The following is a 27,062-nucleotide window of genomic DNA, read 5'->3' as shown; positions in this document are numbered from 1 at the left end:
CGCTCCAACCTCCTCGGTATCATATTTACTCTGCAATGCTTTCCAAATTTTCTTTGCAGTAGAGTAAGTTCTATCATAATAATCATAAAAATTATCTGACAGACAATTTAGAAGATAATACCGACACTTGTAAGAATCCTCATCATACTTTTCAATTTTTTCTTGAAGAGAAATAAGTTCTTCATCATTCATGAAAGAGTTATCTACTTTGTTTGTATTCTTCTCAGATAACACATAAGAAACATTGAGAAGACTTAAGTAGAAAAGTACTTTACCCTTCCATCTCTTAAAATGAGTACCGTTGAACCGAAATGGCTTGTTAAGATCTCCTACTTTGACATCCGCGGATTTTTCAATTGTAGCCATTTGAATCTCCTTAAAAATTATTGGTGATATTACAATGAAATTACAATTACAATTGAAAAATAAAATGAAGAAATAAAAATATGTTCGGCTGAGGCGCGGATATCTCACTCTCTTTAAGGAGATTCAAGCCCACTGCAGCAAATCTATCGGTCCAGCAGTAATCTTTCTGACTTGTCCCCTCCAGGATACAACAGCCCGATCACGTCGTATAATTCCACAAACTCTGGACAAGATGTTGAGTCTAAAGATCCACCAAAAAGAAGAACACCTTCCTTCAACTAATAAACTCTTTTTTTTTACTTTCCTCACTTTTTAAGAACTCTCCAACGTATATTTTTTTCTATACTCTACACAAGTTAATGATGGATAACTATTTATAGGTGAATAATATTATCCTTATAATAATAGATGAAAGGTATGGTTTAGTGGGATATTAAACTTATAATTATGTAGAGAATATGAGTGAGTAATGAGTAGGAGTTACAAGGAATAATGGTCACATTATGGTCACTTTATGCCACCAAAAACGTAAGAAACTCAGACCAATTCCGCCTCTTTTTGGCTGCCTAACGGACAAGGAGTTACAAGGCATTATTGCCATTAACTGATGATATTTAAAGGGGAAACTTAAGGCCATAATCTGCCTTATGAACGTGGGAGAAGAATTGGACAATCTGGCACTTTAAATATTGATATGTAATATTAAAATGCTCAAAACAGTTGAAATCATTTACATCCCCAACTTTGTTTTAAAAATAAAACTCCCCGCTCAACTTTGAACAATAGACATTCTTCTCCTTTATCCTAATTTACATTTTAAATACCTATTTTGTCCTTAAAGTATCAACTTGTCTTTTTCTTTTCTACTTCTTTAAAAGGGAGAAATACATTGAATATATAAGTTAATCACGTTTCTTAAAGAAATAAATGAGTAGAATAAAAAATTAATTTTTTACTGATATTCTAAAAATTTAAATTCAACTATTAGCATTTTAATTATTTTTCAAAAATAAATTTACATAATAATATCTATAGAATTGGAAAAAAAAAATTAATGTGCTAAAATGAATATGTAAAAAAGAAAAGTTATTTTTAATAAATTTTGACAAGTAAAAGAGGAAAGAGGGAGTATTATTATTATTTTATTTTTTAGTTGACATTCCTTCTTTCCTTTTTTTTTTCTTCTTCTTTCGTTTTATCTTTCTGGTGACATCTCCCAACGGGAGAGAAAAGAAAAGAGAGGTTTTTCAAATTTTTACAGACTCCTTTCACCCTCTCTCTCTCTTTTTTTATCTTCTTCTTAAACTTTATTTTAAATAAATTACCAGCAAATTCCCTATATATATATACACACACACATACATAAATATACAATTAATCATATTGTCCAGGTCATTTACATATTCTTTCTTTAGATCGCATCAACCATGTCGTATGCTTATCTTTTCAAGTATATTATCATAGGCGATACCGGTAATTTTCGTTTTTTCTTTTTTTCAATTTGATTGCTTTTATCTTTAATTTTAATGATGATTTCCTTTTTTGCACCTGTTTATTATGTTTTCTCTGTGACTTATTTGCTTGTTTTGGTTTTTATGGATCTGGAATGATCTAGAAGGTTCTATTTCAATACAGGCGATTGAATTTTATGCTATTATGAGAATCCTAATATTTCTATTGTATTTTGAATTTTGTTATTTCTGTCGCATAGCTGGTGATTTATGATTTCGTGGTTGTTAGGTCAAACTTGCTGATTTAGGTAATTTAAATACAGTTCATTAAATTAATTACTCCCCTAAGTTCACTTTTAATTGTCAACGTGTCGTTTCTTGAGAGTCAAACTACATAGACTTTGACCAATATTTTAAGATGTGTTTTTTTCATTATATTAATATTTAGAAGAATTGCAACCTATACTCCTCCGGTTCCAATTTATGTGATACTTTTCGCTTTTCGAGAGTCAATTTGACTAAACTTTGAAGCTAAATTGGATTACATTAACTCAATATTTTTAGATTAAAATCTATATATATATGAAAAGTACTATAAGTTGCATTTTTTGCTCATATCAATTTGGTGAAAAAAATACATATTAAAATGTTGGTCAGAGTTCAAAAAGTTTCAATCTCGGAAAGTGAAAAGTATCTCATAAATCGGGATAGAGGGAGTAATAAATAAAATTAGAGTTTCAGCAGTTGGAGACTACTTTTATCAGCCAATTTAGTTGGATTTGACGTCTGTTTAGTTTGCAGTTTATGCGGCTACGTGTAGTCTTGTGGATTTAGTTTACAGAGATCAATCAGCAATTAATCAACGGCGTCAAATCAAAACTAGTTAGGATTGGGCTATATGAATACTCTGGCTTCATGCCCATTTTATTGCAATAGTCAATACCTAATCATTTGCCTAGTAAATATTATCTAAATTTCTCTCATATATCTAACAGGGACATAAAAGTCTCTAATGTAGTTGTCTATGTATAAAAATTATAGTAATTCGGAGTTTTCTAATATGAGTCTAGTCACTTGTTTTGTTGGTTGCTAGAATAGTGAAAAACGCGGCAGCAACCCATTATAGGAGTATCGGTCTGGAAGTTAAGATTCTTTAGACTGCACCTTAGACAGCAAGATTGATTGACAGTTGTCGAGAAAGGGGTTCTGAAAGCTTATGATCCTCGCTGCAACTCTTGCTTCTGCTGAAAGTAGTTTCCCCTCATAAAAATATATCTATCCTTTAGCTTCAATAGAAAGATTGTCTAAGAAATACTTCTGTTTTCTTCTCCTTCTCTCCCTCTTTTCCCCTTAGTTCTCTCATCACTGCTCATCAACTCTTTTTTTCTGCATTCACAATCTGGCCATCCTTAAAACAGCCTAGCACTATAGTTTCACTATCTTATTAATCCCATGTGAGTCCCAATGATTTCCCCTTCCAGTTAGGCATAAACTATCAATTTCTCTAAGTTAATCTCTATTGATTTTTGACTATTTGGTGATGAAGTTTAAAACGTCGTCGTTATTTGAGGAGTATGCCAAGAAATCACATGTGTGGAGTGCTCTTTTCAAGTAGCTTAATTTTCTTTTAGATTACACCAGCTTAAAAAGCCAAACATTTTCTCTTAGAGCCATACCAGTGCTGCTCCTTTGACTTGTAGAATTGTTGTATTTTCTGAATAGAAATCCTTTGAACAATCATTAAAGTAAGTAATTCAACAATGATAATACTGTAGTCGGCAAATTATTCCGAGAAATGTATCTGCCATTTTGTAGATGGTGAAGTGCCTGTTGATTAGAACTCTGAAAAGCTTGTAACCATAAGCACATGGTTTAAGAGATGACTTACATATGGCTTGTGGTGAGATGGCTACTCACGAGTCTCGCCACCATATCTATATAAGAAACTGCCCTCTTATTGGTTTAGGGGCATTCACAAGTTCGAAATCCTTGTGATGAGATCTAAACTCTTGGTTGTAACTTTTATATGCAATGGAGACTAAGCTGAGTGATTCCTCATGGTCATTTAGTTTTTATGGTCATTTGTGATGTGTTTATACCCAGAATGCCTGGATGTAATCTTTTCTTTCTTTTGCCTCGTACGAGTGCACTTTGCCCTAGCATTTTCGTATAACTCTTTGGATTCCCATGGAGTATTCTGATGTTGATGTATACATTTTTGAAGCCTTGATGACATCATCTATAACAATTTTGTTGTGCAGGAGTCGGAAAATCATGTCTTCTGTTGCAATTTACGGACAAACGATTTCAACCAGTCCATGACTTGACCATTGGAGTTGAATTTGGGGCTAGAATGATCACAATAGACAACAAACCAATAAAACTACAGATCTGGGACACGGTATCTTTTCTTTCTTTTTCTGCTTCAATATATGCCGAATTTCTAAAAAGAATGTGATCATTAGTCCAACTTTGCCTAATCATCTTATTTTTGTCATTTGGAGGGAGCTTAAGACCATCTTTGTATATGCCTTAATTTCTTTCCTAGGCAGCAGAATCATTTTCATACTGTTTCCGTTATTGTTTGCTTGTGCTGTCATTAAATGGCAGATAGCATGATTGTAATGAATGATCTCCATTACAGGCTGGCCAAGAATCATTCAGATCTATCACAAGGTCATACTACAGAGGTGCTGCTGGGGCACTGCTTGTTTATGATATTACCAGGTATTATTCGGCATTGTTTTTGGACACTCTTTATGCATGAAATTGGAGTTAGTCAGCATAAATTTGCTCTCATTTTTACCCAAGACGTACTTCTTGTCTTAGCTTTTCACTTGGATCAAAGTTCTAGAAAAATTCCTCACACAAACTTGTCGCCCAGACATGTTATCGTTATATCAGACTTTTGGCTGCATCTGCAGTATATACTGTAATCTTCAAATTAATTAAGTGTAGAAGATTACATTGTGCTCTTGTAAAATGTTATCTCATGGTGCTTTGAAGCTAATTTGACTTTTACTGTCCCACGTATCCCGTCGTACTAGTAGTCGCAGTTTTGATCTTCATTTTCTTGTCCTTTGATTCTTGTAACTATATGTTGTTTCTTGTACCACAATTATCGTATTTATCTGTGGTATCTACTACTTCTTTTTCTCAGACTGCTTTATCATGGCTTTTGTCGCTTCCGTTAGTTTCATTTTCGTATTGCTTTGAACTGTTTGTGCTTATCTAACCTTTTCTCGTCATGTGAAATCTTGAGCCGAGGGTCTTTCGGAAACAGCCTCTCTATCTTCCAAGATGGGGGTAAGGTCTGCGTACACTTTATCCTCCCTAGACTTCACACTGTGGGATTTCACTGGGTATGTTGTTGTTGTTGTTGTACTGTCAAAGTGAGGAATTAAAGAAGTTTTTAATGCTAGTGAACACTATGTAATTTTGGTTCATAAATCTCTCTTACTTGACATAATTGAACCAATTATGTAGTCTTCTGTACTAAATTTGATGCGGGATCTATAAATTCAAATGTGGACAATAATTAACTGCCTGCATCACTGTGTTTGTGCCTTTGTGATGAATTGATGGTTTCCCACCCCCAAATTAAACTTCATGTCAAAATAAAGTCATTTACATATTTTTGTTGCCGAGTCTCTTTAGTTTCATAATGGATAAATCAGTGTTGTCAAAGGCTCATTCAAGACTCGCTCAAGCCCTGAAGCTCAAAAAAGCTCAGGCATGGCGCTTCGCCTCACTTAAGCTGCACTTCAGTTTAGGCAAGGCACTAAGGTGTGTGCCTCATTGCATATGAGTTCTATCTTGAATCTAGCGGTATGAAACAGTAAATACAATCGGCAAATAAGTGTATTAGTTGTTAAAGTAAACATTATGAATATATTTGCTCCCTTTTTCTTGAATTTCATATATATGTATTGCATTGTTGTGTTAGTGAAGAAGTGTGATTTGCTTTCCACCGGAAATTTTATAGGAGGGAAACATTTAATCACCTTGCTAGTTGGCTGGAAGATGCAAGGCAGCATGCAAATGCAAACATGACTATAATGCTGATTGGAAACAAGTGTGATCTTGCTCACAGACGAGCAGTAAGCACAGAGGAAGGCGAGCAGTTTGCCAAGGAAAATGGGTTAATATTTATGGAGGCCTCTGCTAAAACAGCTCAGAATGTTGAAGAGGTAAAAGATCCTGTAACGTGCTACTTGAGCTGTCATATTAAACAACGGACATCTCAAAAGTAATTTATTGTACTTCTTCAGGCTTTTATCAGAACGGCCTCCACGATCTATAAGAAAATACAGGATGGAGTGTTTGATGTATCAAATGAGGTATACCTTATCCTGACTATTTATGTTTGTTCTGTTTAATATGTTTTGCTGTGGACAGCAAATGTTGTTTCCTGTTACTTGTTAGAGAAGACTCGACTTCTGTCAAAATCTATTACTAATATATGAAAGGAAACAACGTAAGAAAAATTGGGAAAAGTATAGAAGAAATAAGGTCAGCATACGTTTAAGTAGATAGCGTGTTCTGGTTCCTTCTGATCCTATCACCACATACTCCTTTTCGTACTTGTTTAAAGAATAATGAAAAACAATATTACTGAGCATGTTGTCGAGTCCAATGTCTTTTCCTTCTGCCCAACATAAATGCTGTTATTGCTTCTGGGATCTGCTTTTGACCCGTAAGATAACTTTTATGAGGAGACTTGAGATCATCAGAGGAAAAGTGCCTAATGGAAAAGTGGAGGTGCACACAAACTGGCATGGGCACACGAGTTTTAGGAAAAAAAAAAAAAAATTGAGACCAGAGGGAAATGTTGTGCCTAATTGAGAACCAAATTCCAGAGCATACAAATTGGGGATATTGTAACATGCTATTTTGAGGAGGGAAGTTTAGGTTATTCTGAAATGATATATAGATTTGAAAGATTACTGACCACCAACCCGTCAATCTGAAATCCCACTCTTACGAGATTTTAACCAATCAGATGGACCAACAGTAGAAGACTACTGACCAGCAACCCGTCAATCTGAAATCCCACTCTTACGAGATTTTAACCAATCAGATGGACCAACAGTAGATCATATCTTTACACACATAGGTCCTTGTTTGCTGATGTATCAGTTGAATACTTACGACAAAACCATTCCTGAATAACTTGAATACCTGATTATTGTCTAATGAGTTGCCTAAAAATGCTTAATGCTTGGTTTCGTCGATGTAAATTTGATCTAAAGAGTGGATTTTTTTCTCATCCTCTTTGCAGTCATATGGAATAAAAGTTGGGTATGGAGGCATTCCTGGACCATCAGGTGGAAGAGACGGAGCTGCTTCTCAAGGAGGAGGTTGTTGCAGTTGAAAGCGGAAACGTCATTCTTCAAATTCGATCATCCTCTGTGGTTATTTATTTGTTTCTTTACATTCTATGGTATCTCCACGTTGTTTGTGTTTATGTTAATATCTGGGCAAATATAAGCAAACTTTACTTTTATTGGGACTTGTCTTTATTCGTTGATCTCTCCTTGTAATATTTGACACCAAATGTGTATAAAGTTCTATAGATCTTTTGTTTGTGTATTATTCTTTGAATAAAAATCATCCAACACCTTAGGCTCCTCTGAACCAACACCCCCCACCCCCCACAAGAAAAAAGGTAAATGATGTCTTGGGCGTTTCCAGTTGGTTCTGGTTTAAGATAAGTTGTGCAACGGGCACGATCTAACTTACTCAATTCAACTCGATAAAAGATTTGTGACCTCAATCATTTTGATAGATGGTGAATCGAATGTGTCGGGTTATAACTCAACTTGTCTATATTCAGGATTGAATGGCTGTTATTCGAGTTAGATTTTTACATTAAAAGGATAACAAACTATAACGACAGGGAAAAAAGAAATGAACAATGAAAATAAAGAAAAAAAGCACGAAAATAAAAAAAAATAAAGAAGACACAATAGAGTACACTAAGTATGGACGACTACTTGAAGCATCTAGTAAAAAAATGAATAAAAACAGCAAGTACGGAAAAGATTAGGAAATTATATTATGAACGGATATATTCCACTTCCCTAGCAAGACATAAATGCAATGTATAGACACTATTTCGAAGATCTAAAACGTTTTTAACGAACTCTCAAATTTAAAAGTGCTGCAGCCTGCAATGACTTTTGCACCCCTTTAAGTGACTTTTGAGTTTTTTGATGCGCAAAAGTCAATGAAACAAAAAAATTGCTTTGTGTTGAAAGTTGAATAGAATATATTAGCTGGGAAAAATACGAAGTCCATTTTGATTTTCTTTCTATCTTTTCTTTATTGTTATTATTATCCGTTTATCTCATGAATCCTAAATTTTGTGCACATCAAAGATACAAATGTGGAAACAGCAAAGTTTCTGCTTACGCTAAGTTGACCTAAAAGTCTTTCTTACCTCGGACCTTGTGGAGTGTCCACTACGGATAGTTTTTATAGTTACATATATTTGGTTTACGTTTGAAAAGTTTTTATTAGGTTTCAATTTGTTTGTCCATTTGAAAAAAGAATGTTTCTTTTCCTTTTTGGCAATTCTTAAACATCAAGTTTCTCCATGACATGTTTGAGACCACAAGATTAAAATGCATTTCGGTACATTTTACATATCTTTAGTTTAATACCACAAGATTTAAAAGTTTTCTTGACATTTTTAAACTCCGTGCCAAGCCAAAATCAAACAAATAAATTAGAGAGTAATTTCTTAATTTTCGTATCAAGTCAAATACTTTGACATAAAATGGACGGTGGCATGAGCAGTATGAGTCGATTCACTGTTTATGTAACAGCTGATTCTATTGGCACTCCCACTAATGGTGTGAAACTTGCTATAAAAAGAACATATATTTGGAGGCCAAGAGGAACCAATTAGTTTTCTATAGTTTAGCGAGGAGGAGGAAATTGATTAAGCATGTCTAGGTACAAAGGCACTTCTAAATGTGCTCTGTTAGCGCTGGTTTTCTATGTGTTGTGCATGAATTTTTGTTGTGAATATGGTGAAGCATCAAGAATATTCTTAGACTCCTCTACAACTACTCAAGGTATTGCATTTCTTCCTTCTTCTCTTTACTCCTGATCTCTCCTTGATATTTGACAGAACTTGGAGCGGCAAAATCAGCCCATAAAATGATCACTACAAGAAAGTATAGAAATGGCAACAACTCTTTGGTAACAAAATAGTATTGTTGGCAAAATTCAATATTTGGCAACAACTTAATTTATTGTTCGCATATATATGATGAAAATTTAAAAAATGAACTTTTTTTTGTTGCCATTTATTGATTATTGTTGCAAAAATTACTTTTGGCAATAACAAAAAAGTTGTTGCACGTCGTTGCAATAACAGCCGATGAAAAAAGTTCATGCAACAACAAAATATATTATTGCCAAAAGTATTTTTTGCAACAATAGTCAATACTATGACAACAAAAAAAATTGTTGGCAATTGTCTTCTTGCTTGTAGCGGATGATCCATCCAACCCGCTTAGGTTTGGTCGTTTTAATGACCCGTTTATATTGTTAGTTAAGTTGTATGCAACTCAAATTGGGCAATTCGCAGGAATGCCCATTATTCAGATGGTCTTTAATTTTTGCCTCTCAAATTGCTGGTCTTTAATTTTTATCCTTCGCCTAGAATACCCTGAGGTTCTGTGTTCGAACCTCGGCTCAGGCATAAAAAAAAAAAAAAACGCAAGGCAAGGCTTTTGGAAAAGTCTACCTTATGCAGTATAGGTTGCCTTAAGGCATAACTAAAGTTCTGCTGGATCAGGCAGAGGTTGCCTTATAAGGCAGACTTTTAGTTATGCAGAGGCAACCCCTGCCAGAGACGGCATATATTGTCTTAAGGCATCCGGATCCGGCATAGGTTGCCTTATTAGGCAGACTTTTAGTTATGCCTTAAGGCAACCTATGCTGGATACGACATAACTTTAGTTATGCCTTAAGGCAGCCTTTTCCCAAAGCCTTGCCTTGCGATTAATTTTTTTTTTACTGAGCGGGGGTTCGAACCCAATACCTCGAGGTATTTTTGGCCACTTTTTTAAGCGAAGGGAAAATATTAAAGACCAGCAATTTGAGGGACAAAAATTAAAGACCACCCCAAAAGAAGGATAATCCGTGCAAAAAAAATGACTCAAATTGACTTGTGAAAAGCTTTATCTCAATTTTTTTAAAAAAGATTTTTTTTATTTGATATTTTATATATAGTAATAAGTGATTTTTTATTTTATTTTTGGTAACTAATGAACTTTATTACCAACGTAAATATGTACCATCAAAACCGAACCTTTACTGTACTTCCCCCTCATCTCCTAATTTGATAACATCTACCGTCACAAATCAAATTCCTAAAGGCACAAGCAAATTCTAAAAAAAATTCTGGGGATCATAGTTTAATCTAGCTAGAGCATTGCATAACTTCCCGTTTCCACTACAGCGAAGATGAACACCCTGGACAATCTGTCTTATAAGAGAATTTTTCTTTTAGACACTTAAACAAGTTATAGTAAAACAAAACAAAAAGTTTTAAATTTTAGTAAGAGCTGAGCGGGTTAGGTAATGACCCGGTTTGTAACCCATTTTCAACCCAAGTATCTTTTTAGCCCATTTTATTCAGATGAGTACAAAGGTATATTATTTATATATGTTTTATACATTTGACGTGTTGAAATTATATTGGCAGCGATGCAAAGGCTGGATGGCCCGGGCAGCAGCCACCGCCGGATCACCAGGGCATCGCCTATTGGGAGTTATCCTCCCCCGGCAGCGAATGAGCGCCAGGGTACTAATTAGGCATATTACTTACTAATGCTTCTTGTTGTCATTAAACTTTTTATCCTTCATTAAAAGACTCTGCAATACACAAAATTGTCATTTGCTATTTTTCTCAAATTATTATTTAATTATATTTCTAATATTTGTTTCTTTGACGTTTCATTTAAAGATGTTCGATCAATCTACAAAAAGGAAAAAAAGATTCCTACATTTTTGTTACTTTCCATCCACGTAAGGATTCTTATTCCTATAATTTGTTAAATACTCATAACAACAAATGTAACTAATAACTTGAAAATTAAGGGAAGTATAAGCTAAAGTGATTAAAAAAAAAAAGGATGCATTCTGGCGAGATATCGTATCCTAAAAAAGAAATCATACGCAGGATAAAGAGCTAGAACAACCCCGAAAGCTCTAATGATTACCAAAACCAATTTGGAATGTCTAAAAGACGTCGTCATTTTCAATTTTGAGTTCTTTGCCTTACTGTCCGACCACGGAGAATGCTACCATATCCACATCAAGGTGATATGATTTGAACCTATGGCCCTCTGTATCCGAAAGAGGCACTGACCAGACTGCACTACACTAGCTCGTCTCACCACCCGAAGCACATAGATCCAGCCAATCGATGAACGCTTAAACCGAACTCGTCCTCCTTTTCTGGCGCACTGGTACTGTAAAAAATTTATATTATTGTAAATAAGTTGAAGTCACTATTCTCCGAGTCTGAAAAAAACATAACGAGATTCAACACGAAGATGAAGATATTTAATAGCGTTGTACATTCGAACATCAATTTCTCAATTCTTTTATAATAACATCTACGTACTTAAAAATCATATATAAATATAAAACTGATAGAAGCGACAAATTATATCCCTTAAAGTAGTTTCTTGATGCATGCAATGTCCCAACGTCGACGTGATGCAATGAATTGAAATGTGAATGGAGATTAGGTCAGGCAGAAAAAATGAGGACAATCAAAGCCAATATTTTCTACTTTTTTCTTCTTCTTGTTTTTCCTTTCTTTTTGCTTTATTAATGGAAGCTTATATTGTGATTTTTGACTAATAAATAGACTGGGTCTGAAAATTCGACCAAGTTACATCATTGTTTTTCATTGGCAAAAGTTTACTAACTTATGCTACATAATGTTACTTTAGTTCCCCTTATTTTGAGAATTTTTTTTAAAGTTATATACATTGTTGGTGTAAAAAATTATATTTTCTGATCTCCTAAAAGATATCTGCAAGCAAGCGTCTTTTAATTGTATTATTTGTTATTTTGAGAATTAGATTTGATAATATAAAATATTCTTTACACTGCCTATATTTAGAACACAATTTTTGTTTACACTGCCTATATTAAGAATAAGTAACTCGTTCCATGTCTTTATTTCTATTTCATTCTATCTTATCATATTACGATTCTTTATAATCAGAGGCGGACCTACATGAAAGGGTGGGAGTGCACTTCGGAAAAAATTATGTATATATAAATGTGTGTATATACCTTGAGAAATTAGTATATATTTAATTGTGCACTCTAACAAACGAAAGTGTCTTTGAAGCACGTTAGTTGCAACTGTTGCTTCCCTTACATGTCACCCTGGATCAAACCCGAATGTCACTTTTAATTATTTTTTGAGCCTATTTTTAGGTAAACAATAAGCGTTAAATGAGCTTGCCCAGATGTGAACCTGCACTATCACCACATGTTGCACAGCCTTAGCCACTGAGCTATCTCTTTCATTTGCTTCACTGTGCTAAATTTTATTTATTACATATATTTGACCTATATACTTGTATTTTCGCCACTGTTACGCTATTAGTGACCGGTCCGACACAGTATTATCACTCAGTCGTCATTAAAATTTTTGTTGGCATTTATGTTAAGATACTAGTGCCCCCGCCATCTAAAAATCATGGGTCCGCCTCTGTTTATAATAGATATTCAATCCGTTAGAATAGAAATTAAAAAGAATATTTACATTCGTCGTGCTTATTATATGAATATGAACATCCAAGAGTGCTAGGCGAATGGAGACATTTATTCCATCTATTTTTATTTTGAAAATCAAATTATTGAGATAGACAACGATCAATATTCTTTTTTAAGTGAACTGGTTAGTCCTGTAACAAGTGATTTTATTAGTTCACTAATTAATCGATTTTTTTATGAAATATCTTGGATTAGTATTAATCTGAATACGACAAAATAATTCTACAGAAGAAGGTCAAATATACCTCTGTACTAATTTTTTTATTATATATACCTCTCATTTAAGCTTCGATCCAAATATACTCATGTCGTTATATTTTCGTCCAAACATACCCTTTCCATTATACTTTGGCACAAATTTACTCTTAATTTTGACGGAGGAACACGTGACAAGCTCGCTATCAAATATATCAGCCACCCCCAATTTTAAATTCATGATTCCCGTAGAAACCCACCCACTTAACTCAGCCCATCCCATTCCCTCCACTTACAATGTCTTCAACAAAGCCATTTCAGTAGCAGCAAATCATTTTTCTTTAATTTTCATTAATGCAACAACAATCAGAACTTATACCTTTAATTTTTCAAGAATCACTACTAAAAAACTGGTAAAAACCAACGAATTTCGTGGGTTTCTCGATAATTTTTAAAATGTTTTTTTTAAAATCAACGGACTGCGTCGGTTATTTTTCGCGCGAAAAGTATAATTATTTTTATAATGTTTTCTAAAATAAACCGACGGACTCCGTCGGTTTTATTTATTTTTTTAATAAAGGTTTTTAGAGCTAAAAAACAGTATAAATCAAATCAATGTAAGTATTTGAACAAAGAACATGTGTGGTCTAGTGATAGAGCCCATTAATGCCAAGGAACATACCTGGGTTTGATTCCAAGTTGCTACATTTCGTTATTTTATTTTCAAAAAAAAAAAAAAACTACATAACCGACGGAGTCCGTCGATTTTCGCCTGTTTTTTAGTAGTGAATTTTGCCTAATATTTTAGGACTTTAGCTAATATTTAAACAACAGTTTATGTTTGTCAATAAATTTTTTGACAACAAGATTGAAGGTAGTGTCTTGCAACAAATGACAAACATTTTGTAAACTTGAAATTACTCTAGCCAATTATAAATAAATATTAGCTCTTTGAATGTTGTCTCACTGCTCAAGGTCGAACCATCTAAAACTGCCTTCTAAACACCTTGAGAAGGTCTGTCAAACCATCTATCTAAGGCAGTACAAATGGCTTGTCTAGTAATATGCACTTTATTCATACCAGCTTGATGTCTCATTCCGCTAGCCCATCAAATGCCTTACAGCCACGAACCTAATAGGTGTTGGGCCACTCTTTGAAACCTGCATCACCAGCGGTTCAACCTAACACAACTGATACTATATCCAGACGAAATGCTTCAACCTGATGTCCCAACATCTGCTTTAGCTACTGAGTTTGAAGTAAATACAAAGAAAGGATTTCTCGAAAAGAAATCAAATTGTTGCTCTATATCTATTGTACAAAATGAAAACTGGTAGGAGATCTTGGTGCTTCCGGTGATAATGCACTACCACCACAAGTCCAACAAGATCAAACTCCTCCATCCCCCCACCCATTGATAGAGAAAGCTAATGAGCTAAAAGAGTATAGACAAAAGGATCGAGATCCTGTTCATGCTAATGCTCCCGACATTTAGGTTCAAGAAAAAGTTAATAAATTTTCCAAGGTAAAAGACTGTCAGCACTGATACAAGTGATTCCAGTAAATGCTAGCGAGAACTGAGAATGAAAGTACTCATGGAGGTGATCCCGTAAGAAACCAGTTAGAACATAGAATCAGAATCAGATAAAATGAAATGGAGCGACTACAGGTTGAACCAACTTTGTATGCATAGTTATATTCATGTTCGATTATTCTTACCTTCCTTATGGAGTTTTCTTTTTTCCTCTTTAGTGTACATGTGTTGATTTCTAGACGATGTTACCTAATGAATGGAGCAGCTTAATTCGTGGGGTTATGGGATTCGCAGTTTAGTTTAGTTTACTTTAGTAGGCGTTTGGCCATGCGTTTTCAAATCATGATTTGAAACCACGACCCCAAACCAGCGTTTGGACATGCGTTTTCACTCATGGTTTCAACTTTTTTTAATATAAAAATTAACCCATAAGTTTATATTTCGTAAAAAGAGACTCATAAGTTGGTAGATATTTTTAACAATTACCCCCATCAATCATTTACCAGTCTCATTAACTTCCACCAACCTTTATTTATGTCTACCAACCTTTAATTTATGTGGGAGGATTATATTAAAGAGTAGTTACATTACTATTAAGTTTGTCAATTAGGCCAGGTCGGCCCGGGACCAACCCACCTAACCCGTCCCATAACTGGCCCGGCCTGACCCCCCAACCCGGTAAGAGGGTGGTGGGCTGGGCTAGTGGAATAAATTAGGGGGCTGGGCCGGACATGCCACTTAGCCCGGTAGCCTGGCCCACCAACAACCTGGGTTCCGGCCCACCGGGGGCCCGACCCGGCCCACTTCGAAATAATTTTTTTAAAAAAATAAAATTATTTAAGTGGTATATTTGTGTATATCTTGTATATGTTAATGGTATATTTGTGTATATCTTGAATATGTTGTTGGAATGAAGACTCCCAACGGCTATTTAAGTGCTAAAAATTATAAAAAGTTGAGAATGTGATACAAGACTACATAAGTAATTTAAAATAAAACTTCAAACTTAAATTGATAACATTGCAAATTCAAAACATACAAACTTGAACGGTTAACGTATTACAAATGAAAAGTTCAAAATGCTAGCATCAATGGAGAAATTTAAAGAAGAGATAAACTTCAAAGTTCAATTTTGTGCCTTTTGTCCAAGTGCCTACGTAACGGACCGGTACCCCAAAAACCGGTTCGGACTTATGGAGATATATTTGACCACAATGTTGACATTAACATGTTCCTCGTCTACTCGCTCAAAATGCAACCACATCGGACTTGAAATTGATCTTCGGACTGGAGGAGGAGGTGGAGGATTATCATTATCCATTAAATTTAAATTTTGAAATTTGAACTTGGAAGTTGGAAGAGAGAGAAAGAACGAGATTTAGATGAGTAGGAAATTTAGGGAAAAAGGAGAGTAGGGAACTGTGAGATAATATGGAGAAGAATGAATGGTATTTATAGATTGAAAATAGGGCCAGAGTATAATTTAAGGAACTTGATGGTTAAAATAAATTTGAGAACAACTAAATTTTAAAGTATCAAACTTAATAAATTTTAGTATTAGAATTTTTTTTTAAAATAATTAAAATCCGGCCCGGCCCACTAACTAAAACCCGACCTGGCCCACTTAGCCCACTATGTACCCCTACCCGGGTAGGGGGCTGGGCCGGACACCCCTTTCCCTCCTCCAACCCGGCCCCCAACTCGGCCCACTAACTATGGCCCGGCCCGGCCCACTTGATAGGCTTAATTACTATTCATGTTAAATTTTCATTTTTATTGAACTAAAGTTTGATTAATTGATGTTGTATTTTCTAGAAAAGCCTTCTAGTAGTGTACTAATTTTGTTATGAACTATGACTTGCTCATTTGGTAAGATTGTATAAGAATTGAGAATGTTTTGATAGTTTTCACAATTTGTGGGGTTTTTATGTCTATAAGAGAAAATACAACTTAAAATATCCAAATTGCATATCCAAACCATGGTTTCAAATCATGTCCAAACGGGGCCTAACTATTAGGAGCACTTCTAGTTTTTCACAGTTCATCTGCATTAAGGTTGTTAACAGTTGTTGTATGCACTTACTATTCTATTCTTTTGAGGAGTGCACATACTAGGCTATTCTTTTTGAGGCCGGTGTAATGCACATACTTAGCTATTAATTCTTTTGAGGAGTGCACATACTAGGCTATTCTTTTGGTGCACTTTTAGTTTTATCAAAGATTTTACTGTTTTATACTAAATATGTTTTTTAGTTTTCAAAATACATTTCACAAAAACAAAACTCCCGCTTCACACCATAACTGACATCCCTTCTTTTTTATAAAGATACTTTAAATCATAATTTCTAAGTAAGAAATTTGAAGGTATTTTAGTCATTATCACAAAAGAATAGCTTATCATAACGTTACTAAACTGTACTTTTTTTATAATAAACTATAACAGTTTTTGGTTCTTAATATATTGCATATGTAATTGAAAAAAACTACATATAAAATTTAACATGTTTAGGTAGTACAACAATAAAGAAGTTCTGTAGTTTACAAGAAAATAAATACATGCATTTAATGAAAAGTGGTGCGCATTGGAGCACTTTAGGTCGAATATTTTAAGTCTAAAAGTTATACATTTTGAAGATTTTCGTCCCAAAATTTTGTATTCAATATAATGCAAAGAAAGGGCAACTTTGGAATATTGGATAAGTTTCAACATTAAAACAAGTTTGGTTACAAAATTTTGAAAACGGAAAAGGGCCAAAATTACCCCTGAACTTTGAAAAATAGTTCATCCATACTCTTCGTTATACTTTAGGGTCAATTATACCCTTACAGTTATACTATGGGGTCAATTATACCCTTATGTCTAACGGCTGCCACGTGGCATCATCTCAGCCCTTCAAAAATATTTTATCCTCAAATAATTTTTTACCCACTAAAATAACTCAAAACGACCCGAATTTTTTTTTCCAGCAAAAATAATACGGAATTATTTTTCCAGAAAAAATATAAAAATAATTCCGTATTATTTTTGCTGGAAAAAAAAATTCGGATCGTTTTGAGTTATTTTAGTGGGTAAAAAATTATTTGAGGATAAAATAACTTTGAAGGGCTGAGATGATGCCACGTGGCAGCCGTTAGACATAAGGGTATAATTGACCCCATAGTATAACTGTAAGGGTATAATTGGCCCTAAAGTATAACGAAGGGTATGGATGAACTATTTTTCAAAGTTCAGGGATAATTTTGGCCCTTTTCCGTTTTGAAAATAAGGGAGGTGACCGTATTGTTTGAAACCACAAGGGAAGTTAGTGTTATAAGGCTAAACTTGAGGGGAAGTCTCTGAAATTATCCCCATTTAATACTCCCTCCGTCCCAAAAAGATTGTCCTCTTTTGACTTGACACAAAGTTTAAGAAATAAAGGAAGACTTTTGAAATGTATGGTCCAAAACATGCCGAAGATATTTGTGTGGCTGTAAATCATCTCATAAATTTAAATTGTTTCTAAATATAGAAAAGGAACAATCTTTTTGGGACAGACTAAAAAGGAAAGGAGAACAATTTTTTTTGGGACAGAGAGAGTATCATTTTAAATTTGAATATCAATTTGTCAATCCTTTTATAATTTATAGTAACGGAAAAGGGTTAGATTTGCCCTTGTACTTTTCAAAAAGGGTTATATTTACCCTTCGTTTTACTTTTTTGATATGTTTGCCTTTACCATTCAACTTTGAGGTCATATTTACCCTTGAGCTGTTAAATTCTTATGTCCCACTTTTATTTTCCTACGTGGCGCCACCAGCAAATATATTCACCATTGTCGTATTATCAAACTCAGATTGAAATCGGGTGGGCGGGTTTGGGAATTAGGAGTTGGGTTTCTTTTGATTAATGGGTCGGGTTTAATTGTGGGTCGGGTTAAAATAATTTAAATTGTGACCAGATTTAAATTGGGAGAAAAAAAATTCACAAAGGCGCCACGTAGGAAAATAAAAGTGGGACATGGGGATTTGATAGCTTAAGAATAAATATGACCCCGAAGTTGGATGGTAAGGGCAACTATATCAAAAAAGTATAACGAAAGATAAATATATCCCTTTTTGACAAGTACAAGCGCAAATCTAACTCTTTTCCGTTATAGTAACATCTAGTACTTAAAAATTATATAAAAATCATAGAAGCAACAAATTATATCCCATAAAGATATTATAAAGTAATTCTAAATACATATTAGTATTATATCTTTAATGAATACCATATCCCAAAGTTAAGAGTGATGCAATGAACTAGTGAATCTATCTGTGTTTCGCATGGATTAGACTTTCGATATTAAATTTCTTTTAAAATAGTTCAAGGTTTAACCAATTATATTATTAACACTTAAGCTTATATATTTTTTTCATCACTTAAGAGTTATTAGCCTTTCTATAAAAATAAAATAAAATAAGAAGATGAAAAACTTAAATAGATGCATAACTTAGAGTGAAATTCAAAACTTTGTGGGAAATATTAATGATCTAATTGTTGGCGATCTGAATTTTTATCTTGTTTGGAAGAATTCAATCCCCTTATAATTCCCTCACGCGTTTCCTTTTCCCCTCTCCTCTATATATAGTTATAAAAATAAAAAGAGATTTCATTCTTTGTCACAAAAAAAGGTGAAGATAAAAAATTAATAGAAACCTTTTCTTTGCGGACAAACACTTTCTTTATTATATTAGTTGTTGTAGAAAACTATGAACAAAACTATCCTTCAACATCTGATGTATATTAAAACACAGAATCAAGGAATAATAATACTATATAGTTTTCGTTTGCTATGCTAATTAACAAAATATTAGAAAGCATGGATAAGTAAAGTAATTGGGTAAAGCTAGGTCAAAAAATAATTTATTTTAATTTCTCAAGTTGAAATTAGCTATTTTGAATAAAACCACTTCAAGTATCCAGCATATGCTAGGCAAATAATCATTTCTTTTAAGAAGTTAGATCTTGTCTCTATTTTTGAATCATTAAATGTCAAAACAATTTTCAAATTTACATTGTTTCAATTCTTAAACAGACTAAATTATATTTCTGAACAAATCATGATCTAATGAAATAAGTATGAAATATTAAAGAAATTAAAACAAATTAAGAGTAGAAGAAAATAGTTTATGAATTTAGAGAGTGCATATAATTACCTTAGAAGAAATGCATTCAACTTTGAGGTAGATATCACTGAGTGTATCAGGCTCCTCGATGTAGATGGCATAGCAAAAATAACCAAAATTTAGCAAATACTGAGCAAGAAATAATGAAACACTTTCAACCAAAACAGTTAGCAAGCCTTTGCCTGTAAGTTAAATGGGTCTATTTGAATTTGCTGGAAAGCTAGCATATACAACTAAGTTCAACCAAAAAAAAAAAAATTCTCTAACACATGAATCTTATAAGGCAAATTTTTTCCATACAAAGTAAAATATTATAAATATATTGGACCTCATGCTGGAGAACTTCCTGATACCGTCGGAGCTAAAATGGATAGATCATATATTTTAATTTCTTGCTCAGTACATGTCCAAACCTATATCTATGGCTTTTTCAGTCTCTTTGTATGAGAACTTAACATAAAATGTGAACTTTGTATACCCATAATGATGAGCCATGTAATGCCACAATATAAAAGGAAAATCACTGTATAGTAATTGTAGAAAATCCTAAGAATTCCAATATGAAGTCATCCATGCATACATAAGATTACTTTCCTGACGCTTGGAGGAGGTGGAAATTTCGCTTGACGCTTGAATGGTGATTTGTGAGTTTCTCCGCTTCGCACAATGCATTGTTGTGATCATCAAGAGTTTGAACCGAAGAATGTTGAGGTGATTTTCTTATTAACCCAATTGTCTTTGTAGGTTACTTCTTGTCTTTTTATCTCCTATTTTTAGCACTTTACTACACATTACTAAAAATTAATTACAGGAAGTTGGAGAAGAATAATAACGTTTTTTTATCCCATACCTTTAGCACATTACTACACATTAATAAAAATTAAAGGGAGGGAGAAGAACCATAACGTTTACAGATTTTAATAGACCTTTAATTTTAACTTTTAAATATAAGTTAAATTAAACTAATAGGATGGAGGAGAGGAAAATAGCCATAAAAAGGAGAAAAAATAAATAAATGTCACTGAAGCCCATAGAGATGTGACATAGGATTGTTTATGCTAACTTTATATTATATATTGATTGATTGATTGAAATGTGCATGAGAAATATTAGGCCAGGCATAAAAATTGAGGACTATTAAGCCAATATTTTCTGCGCTTTTTTCATCTTTTCTTTTCTCTTTATTAAAGGAAGCTTCCATTGTGATTTGTGAGCGGTGACTGTGACTAATTTTTCTTTTTTAAATTAAAGGCCACTAGGCTTTGTACCACCTAGGGCTATTTTATTAATATTATCTAAAGAAATAAAACGTCATCGTCTGAGTAGTCTACATAAAACAACAAAATGAAATGTAAATAGTTTGAGCCGAAGAGAATTAGGAAACTAGAATAGATACAGTCTGAAAATTGGACCAAGTTACATCATTGTTTTCATTGGAAAAGTCTACTAACTTATGCTACATTAGGAGCCCGTTTGGATTGGCTTATAAGTTAGCTTATAAGCTGTTTTCAGCTTTTTTGAGTGTTTGGCTGGCCAGCTTAAAGTCACTTTATGCTTAAAATAAGCTCAAAAAAATAATTGGACACATTTGACTTAGTTTATCTAAAGCAGCTTATAAGCTGAAAACAGCTTATAAGCCAAAAAAAATAAGTTGGACTACCCCAACTTATTTTTTTCAGCTTATAAGCTGCAAACAGCTTTAAGCTGTAAGCCAATCCAAACGGGCTCTAGGTCACTTTTAGTTCCCCTTATTTTCAGAAAAGAGTTTTTAAGTACTTCCTCCGTCACTTTTACTTGTCCAATTCAGAATTCGCGATTTTTGTAGGACAAAAAAAAAAATTGAATCAAACTAACACAAAAAAAAACATAAATAGGTTTTACACACTAATTTAGTGCGTGAAAGGACTAAACTGTAAAAATAAAAGTTTGGCCTTTCTAGCACGAAATTCATGCGTGAATGAGGCCAATAAAAAGTAATGCCTGGATTGCAAAATATTGGAAATAATTGTTTCTTGAATGTTGTTTTACAGGTAAAGATTAGTCCTTTCTTGAATTTTGTTGATAAAAGCTTGACTTTTAAGTCAGGTGTCAGACTTTTAGCAAATTTAGTGTTGAATTTTGTGATTCAACCTTTCTTGAATGTTGTTTTATTGGATTATACCTGGATTACAAAATCTTGGAAATAATTATTTCCTGAATGTTGTTTACAGGTGAAGACAAAATCATTTCTTTCTAATTGGGATATACTTGACAAAAGTTTGTTTTTTTAGCCAGCTGTCAGAGATTTAGCAAATTTAATGTGGGATTTTTTTAATTAAGCTTTTCTTGAGTTCTGTAAATTGGTTAAGTAAATTTTTGTAAATACAAGGTTTTTGATGATTTTTTTTGATATATGTTGATTTTTGGATTAGGCTTTAGCTAACTGTAAGAGCTTTAGCAAATTTAGTGTTGGATTTGTTTTAATTCAGCATTTCTTGAACTCAAAAACATCATGGTAGTAGAGAAATATAGTTCCAAAAATTATTGGATAATACCTGGATTACAAAATCTTGGAAACAATTGCTTCTTGAATGTTCTTTTACAGGTAAAGATAAAATCTTTACTTTCTCAATCCACATTTCTTTGAATTTTGCTAATGTGATGAATTACTTGGCAAAAGTCTGACACAGAGGCATTACTTTTTATTGGCCTCATTCGCCCACGAATTTCGTGCGTGAAAGGCCAAACTTTTATTTTTGCAGTTTGATCCTTTCACGCACTAAATTAGTGCGTGAAACTTACTTATATTTTTTTTGTGTTAGTTTGGTTCAACTTTTTTTTTATCCTACAAAAGTCGCGGATTCGTCCAATTCACTATTTCAAAAATAAATTTTCTTTTTTACTTATTCACTTTCGCATATAAATAGAAAAATAATTTATTTTTCTTGTTGTACCCTTAGCATTAATTGTTCATTTCAAATCATTTTTCAAATCCATTAAGACTATACACTAATTAAATATGAGTATCATGGTATATCATGCACTTCATTTATTATTTTCTTCAGGGGTGTGTAACGTTTATAATGGACAAGTAAAAGTGAACGGAGAGAGTAATATACATGGTTAGTATAAAAAATTAGTATATTTTTTGGTCTCTTAATATAAATATCTACAAGCAAGCCTCTTTAAACGGTATAATTTGTAATTTTGAGAATCAGACAATTACATGCTATAACAAATAAAGGTGGTTTGATAATATAAGAAATTACTTTTTTGGTTTGCAGTTATTTTACTTGTGTTCATTGTTTGAATGTCAATCATGAGAAGGAATTCGTTAGTTTCTCAATGTTACGCTTTTCTTGCTTCAAAGGGGGAAAAAAAGATTCAATTGCTTTGCGTTTTTTCTTCTTCTTCCAAATATTAAAAAAAGATTCAATTGCTTTGCGTTTTTTCTTCTTCTTCTTCCAAATATTAAAAAAAGAAGAAGAGAAAACTAGAAAAATCAAGTCTACTCCAATGAACGGTAACATGAACAGTAACTTGCATCGCTACTGGCTCTGCTACGCTAGGTTCTCCCTGTGGCACCTCCCCGCCTTCTTATTTTTCTACATGTAATTTCGAGTATCGTTTAATTTTAGAAGAATGTAGTTTAAGTTAAATAAAGAAAAGGACAAGAAACTATTACGGACATTAAACAAAGATATACACAATGAAAATAAGGAGAAAAAATATGAAACAAATTGACACGAAATTAAAAAAGAAAGCACACAATCTCTAGAGTACATCAAGTATGAACAAATACCAGAAGTATATTATAAGAAATGCATAAAAACGATTAGGATTTTGATGGATATATTCCTTTTCCCTAGCAAGACATAAACGCAGTGTACAAATACTTTGTAAAAGATCTCTAAAATGCTTTTAATGAATTCTTGAAATTAAAGGTGATGCAATAACTATGTACTCCTTCAAGTGATCACTTTTGAGTTTCTGTATGAAAAAAGTCGACAAACCAAAAATATTTGTGCACATCAAAGATACAAATGTAGAAACATGCTTACCCTAAGGACCCGTTTGGCCATAAGAATTATTCACTTTTTTCAAAAATTAGTGTTACAAGTTTTTCACTTTTTTTCATAATCAAAACAAGTACATTTCAACAAAAAATACTATTTGCAAAAACTATGGCCAACTCCAACTCCAAAATTCCAAAAAAAATGATTTTTTTTATTTTATTTCTATGGCCAAACGCCTACTAAGTTGACTGACCTGAAGTCTTTTTTGTTAACCTCATTGAGTCTCCACGGTCAAACTATTGTGGCTGTAGGTTTGCAGAGAAATAACCTCATGTTTTTAATAAGCAGAGAAAGACTTCTCAAGACAGATATTGTTTTTATTTGGTATAAACCATATGTATCCAGAACTCAGTAGCTCAACCAATCTAGATATGTGTTGTGTAGGGATGGAGGAGCTCTCAATCAGGGGTTTCTCCGTTCTCAAGGTATGAACCCGAAATCTCTTATTATAGATGGAGAGGTTTTATCCATCCCTGATCCCATCACACTCCGTGATGTTCTCAAGACAAATTAAATTCGAGATGCGATTGGAACAGAAAGTCATGGGAAAGACGGGCCAAGTTAAATTTACTTTCATTGCTTCATATTTGAAATGTCATAAACACACACAATATTAAACAAAGTCTTATTGTAATGGGAAGTGCATAACTAAATAGAGACTGGGTACTAGATCTTGTCACACGGATGAAACAACAATGTGAAAACAAGCACTAGTGATGCACATGGTCATTCACATTCGCTGCCGGGGAAGGATAGCTCCCACCAGGCGACACCCTGGTGCTCCGGCGGTGGCTGCTTCCCAGGCCGTCCAGTCTTTGCGTTACTGCCATTGTAATTCCAACACACAAAATGTATAAAATTGCACATATACATAATATACTTTAGTACTGCACATATGACATATACATAATATACTTCAGTACTCGTGTGAAGAAATTATGGTATAGGACCAGAGGCAGAACTTGTATTTAAGCTTATGGGTCCTAGATTGTACTCTCTCCATTAACGTTTACTTGTCTACTATATTAAAAATAAATTTTCACTTTTAGTTGTCCACTTTAGCATATCAAGAAAAGATAAAAAAAAATTCTTCTTGTTTTACCCTTAACATTAATTACTCATTTCTAAGTCATTCTCCAAATCCAATGAGACTATACACCAATAAATATGGCTATTATAGTAATTCATTTATTAATTATTAAAGGGCGTGCAAAGTCAAAAGTGGACAAGTAAAAGTGAACGGAAGGAATAATTTTGTTTTAAGTTACTGTACTCTAAATAAATACCCCCTCTGCTCCAATTTATGTGGCACCGTTCGGATTTCGAGTCAAACTTTTAAATTTTGATAGTGGATTCGATCATGAAATTATTAAATTTTTTGAAATATATTTTATATATTTGAAAATTATGTAAAAAGTGCGTTAAGTCACAATAATTGACAATTCAAGATACTTATGAGGCATATCAAAAAATCACGGTTAAAGAAAAACTTGTTTGACTCAAAATATTCGAAAGTTGCCACATAAATTTGGATGGAGAGAGTAATTTGTACATATTCTATGAAGTTTTAAGAAGAATTCAGAGTTTAAACCAAAGCTATTGATTTCGGCCGAACCAACAATCTAGATGGGCCCTTATTAATAGGAATAATACTGTCTATTAACAAGGAGAAATCAAGATCTATTAAAGAGATGAAGAAACGCAGTACCTTGAGTACTTGGAGAGAAGTCTACGAATATTCTTGATGCTTCACCGTATTCACAACAAGAATTCATGCACAGTACAAAGAAAACCACCATTAACATAGCACATGTAGTAGTTGTGCCTTTGTATATGAACATCTTTATTTCCCTTTTGCAACTTGTTCTGCTTTGCCTTCCAATATGATTATTTTTTATAGCAAGTCTCGTCCCAAAGAGGGGTCACCAGTGGGGAAAATATGAATGGAATTTAGCTCATTCATAGACTTTGTGTGTTTAGTATGCTTGAAAAAGTCTCAAGTCGTTTTTTCAACAAAATACTTTTTGAAAGCTATTTTGTCTTAGTTGATTATCAGGAAATATCCTTAAAAAGGAAAATTTTCCATCAAAGCAGAAAATGATCGTAAGTTATTTTTCTTTTCGAAACCATCTTAACTTTTAATCTCATTTGTCACTTGTTTTTACCAATACTATAAGTAATATGATCAATCTTTAATTAATATCCAAATTTTTATCAAAACTATTCGATTTGCTAACATTAATATTTATATTTATTGTATATTTTTTTCTAGAAAATATATTTCGTTCACCGACAATCCGACATTAATATTTATATTTATTGTATATTTTTTTTCTGTTCAAGTTGTAAGAGGGCAAGAAATCTAATTCCCTCCTAAGAAATATTTATGTAGTTAATTAATTTCATTGTTAAATTTAACACTCATTTCTCAATCATTTTGAAATAAAATCAACATACTTAAAAATCATATAGAAAAGGAGAGAACAAAAAAACTATACTCCTTCCATTCCATAATAAATAGGTTTTTAAGCTCATGTACATCCCTTAAGAAATTGCTTGCTCCTAGAAAAGTAGGAGTGTTTTTACTAACTTACCCCTAATCAAGTTTTACTATTTTCTAGAAAAAGAAAAGGTAGTTAATGAATCTTGACTATTTAAATAAGGGTAATCTTGGAAGAATCTGCCCAAAGTTTTCTTGAAATCCTAAAGCATCACTTATTTTTGAAAAAATTAAAATGCCTAAAACATCACTTATTATGGAATGGAGGGAATATTCATTAAGAATATATGGAAGTAGTACTAAAATTATTAATAAAAATACGTGTCTTTAAATTAAAAGGAGTAAGAAACTTCGAAGAATTAACTGAAGGTGACTAAAAAGTCTTCAAATTACTAAAGGTTACGTGTGGGGCCCACCTCACATCAAAATCCAATTAAATTTGGGATTAAGAAGATTGGGGTCCTAAATGTAATTTTTAAAACTTCTTAATCTTTTACAAAATACAAAAAAAATCCAAAACACCCACCTATTATTCAAAACATCCCAAACCGTTCCCTCCCACCAACTCCCTCGCACTTCTTCTATATTTCAGAATCAAAACTCCCAAGCAAACAGTTAATCTCCTTCACTTGGACATCTCTCATCTCTCCTCTTTTCTTGTCATTTTCTTCTTCACCCTCATCTATAGGTGCCGCTGCTGCTGCTTCTTCTTTAATATCAAGGTAAAGTTTTTGTTTCACTTGTTCCAAAAGTTATTTGGTAGAAATTGATGATTTTGGTTGTAGTAGTAGTAGAAGAAGAAGAAGAAGAAGAAGAAGAAGAAGAAGAAGAAGAAGAAGAAGAAGAAGAAGAACATGGGTTTGTCTTCAATGTTGTTTATTTTGTTGTTCCTTGTTCGAGAAACCCTTATTTGGGGTATTTGTTTGACTGGTTGGGGTTTTTGCGTTTGTAAATAGCGTACGTTGTTGTCAAATTATGGTTTTTTGTGATGTTT

The 27,062-nt window shown here is 33.2% G+C and overlaps 1 protein-coding gene and 2 long non-coding RNA genes across 3 annotated transcripts; 2 read left to right on the top strand and 1 right to left on the bottom strand.

The window, feature by feature from the left end:
* The first annotated feature begins 1,563 nt into the window (after window positions 1–1,563).
* On the top strand, window positions 1,564–7,407 carry LOC132636555 (ras-related protein RABB1c). The gene is made up of 6 exons (XM_060353473.1): window positions 1,564–1,839; window positions 4,079–4,218; window positions 4,462–4,544; window positions 5,803–6,007; window positions 6,089–6,157; window positions 7,099–7,407. The coding sequence occupies exons 1-6, from the start codon at window positions 1,794–1,796 to the stop codon at window positions 7,189–7,191; spliced, it is 636 nt and encodes a 211-aa protein (XP_060209456.1). The 5' UTR covers window positions 1,564–1,793; the 3' UTR covers window positions 7,192–7,407.
* Window positions 7,408–8,729: 1,322 nt separating this feature from the next.
* On the top strand, window positions 8,730–10,737 carry LOC132638618 (uncharacterized). The gene is made up of 2 exons (XR_009581829.1): window positions 8,730–8,899; window positions 10,540–10,737. It is a non-coding gene; the product is annotated as an uncharacterized LOC132638618 (long non-coding RNA).
* A 13,381-nt stretch (window positions 10,738–24,118) lies between these two features.
* LOC132638617 (uncharacterized) lies at window positions 24,119–25,621 on the bottom strand. Its single transcript, XR_009581828.1, has 2 exons — window positions 25,277–25,621; window positions 24,119–24,391 (listed from the first exon to the last, which is right to left on the bottom strand). It is a non-coding gene; the product is annotated as an uncharacterized LOC132638617 (long non-coding RNA).
* Between the last annotated feature and the right edge of the window lie 1,441 nt (window positions 25,622–27,062).

The sequence above is a fragment of the Lycium barbarum genome, chromosome 4 (genome assembly GCF_019175385.1).
Source record: "Lycium barbarum isolate Lr01 chromosome 4, ASM1917538v2, whole genome shotgun sequence".
NCBI classification, from domain to species: domain Eukaryota; kingdom Viridiplantae; phylum Streptophyta; class Magnoliopsida; order Solanales; family Solanaceae; genus Lycium; species Lycium barbarum.
The sequence above is the reverse complement of the archived record's forward strand: the minus strand, read 5'-3'. Positions and strand labels throughout refer to the sequence as shown.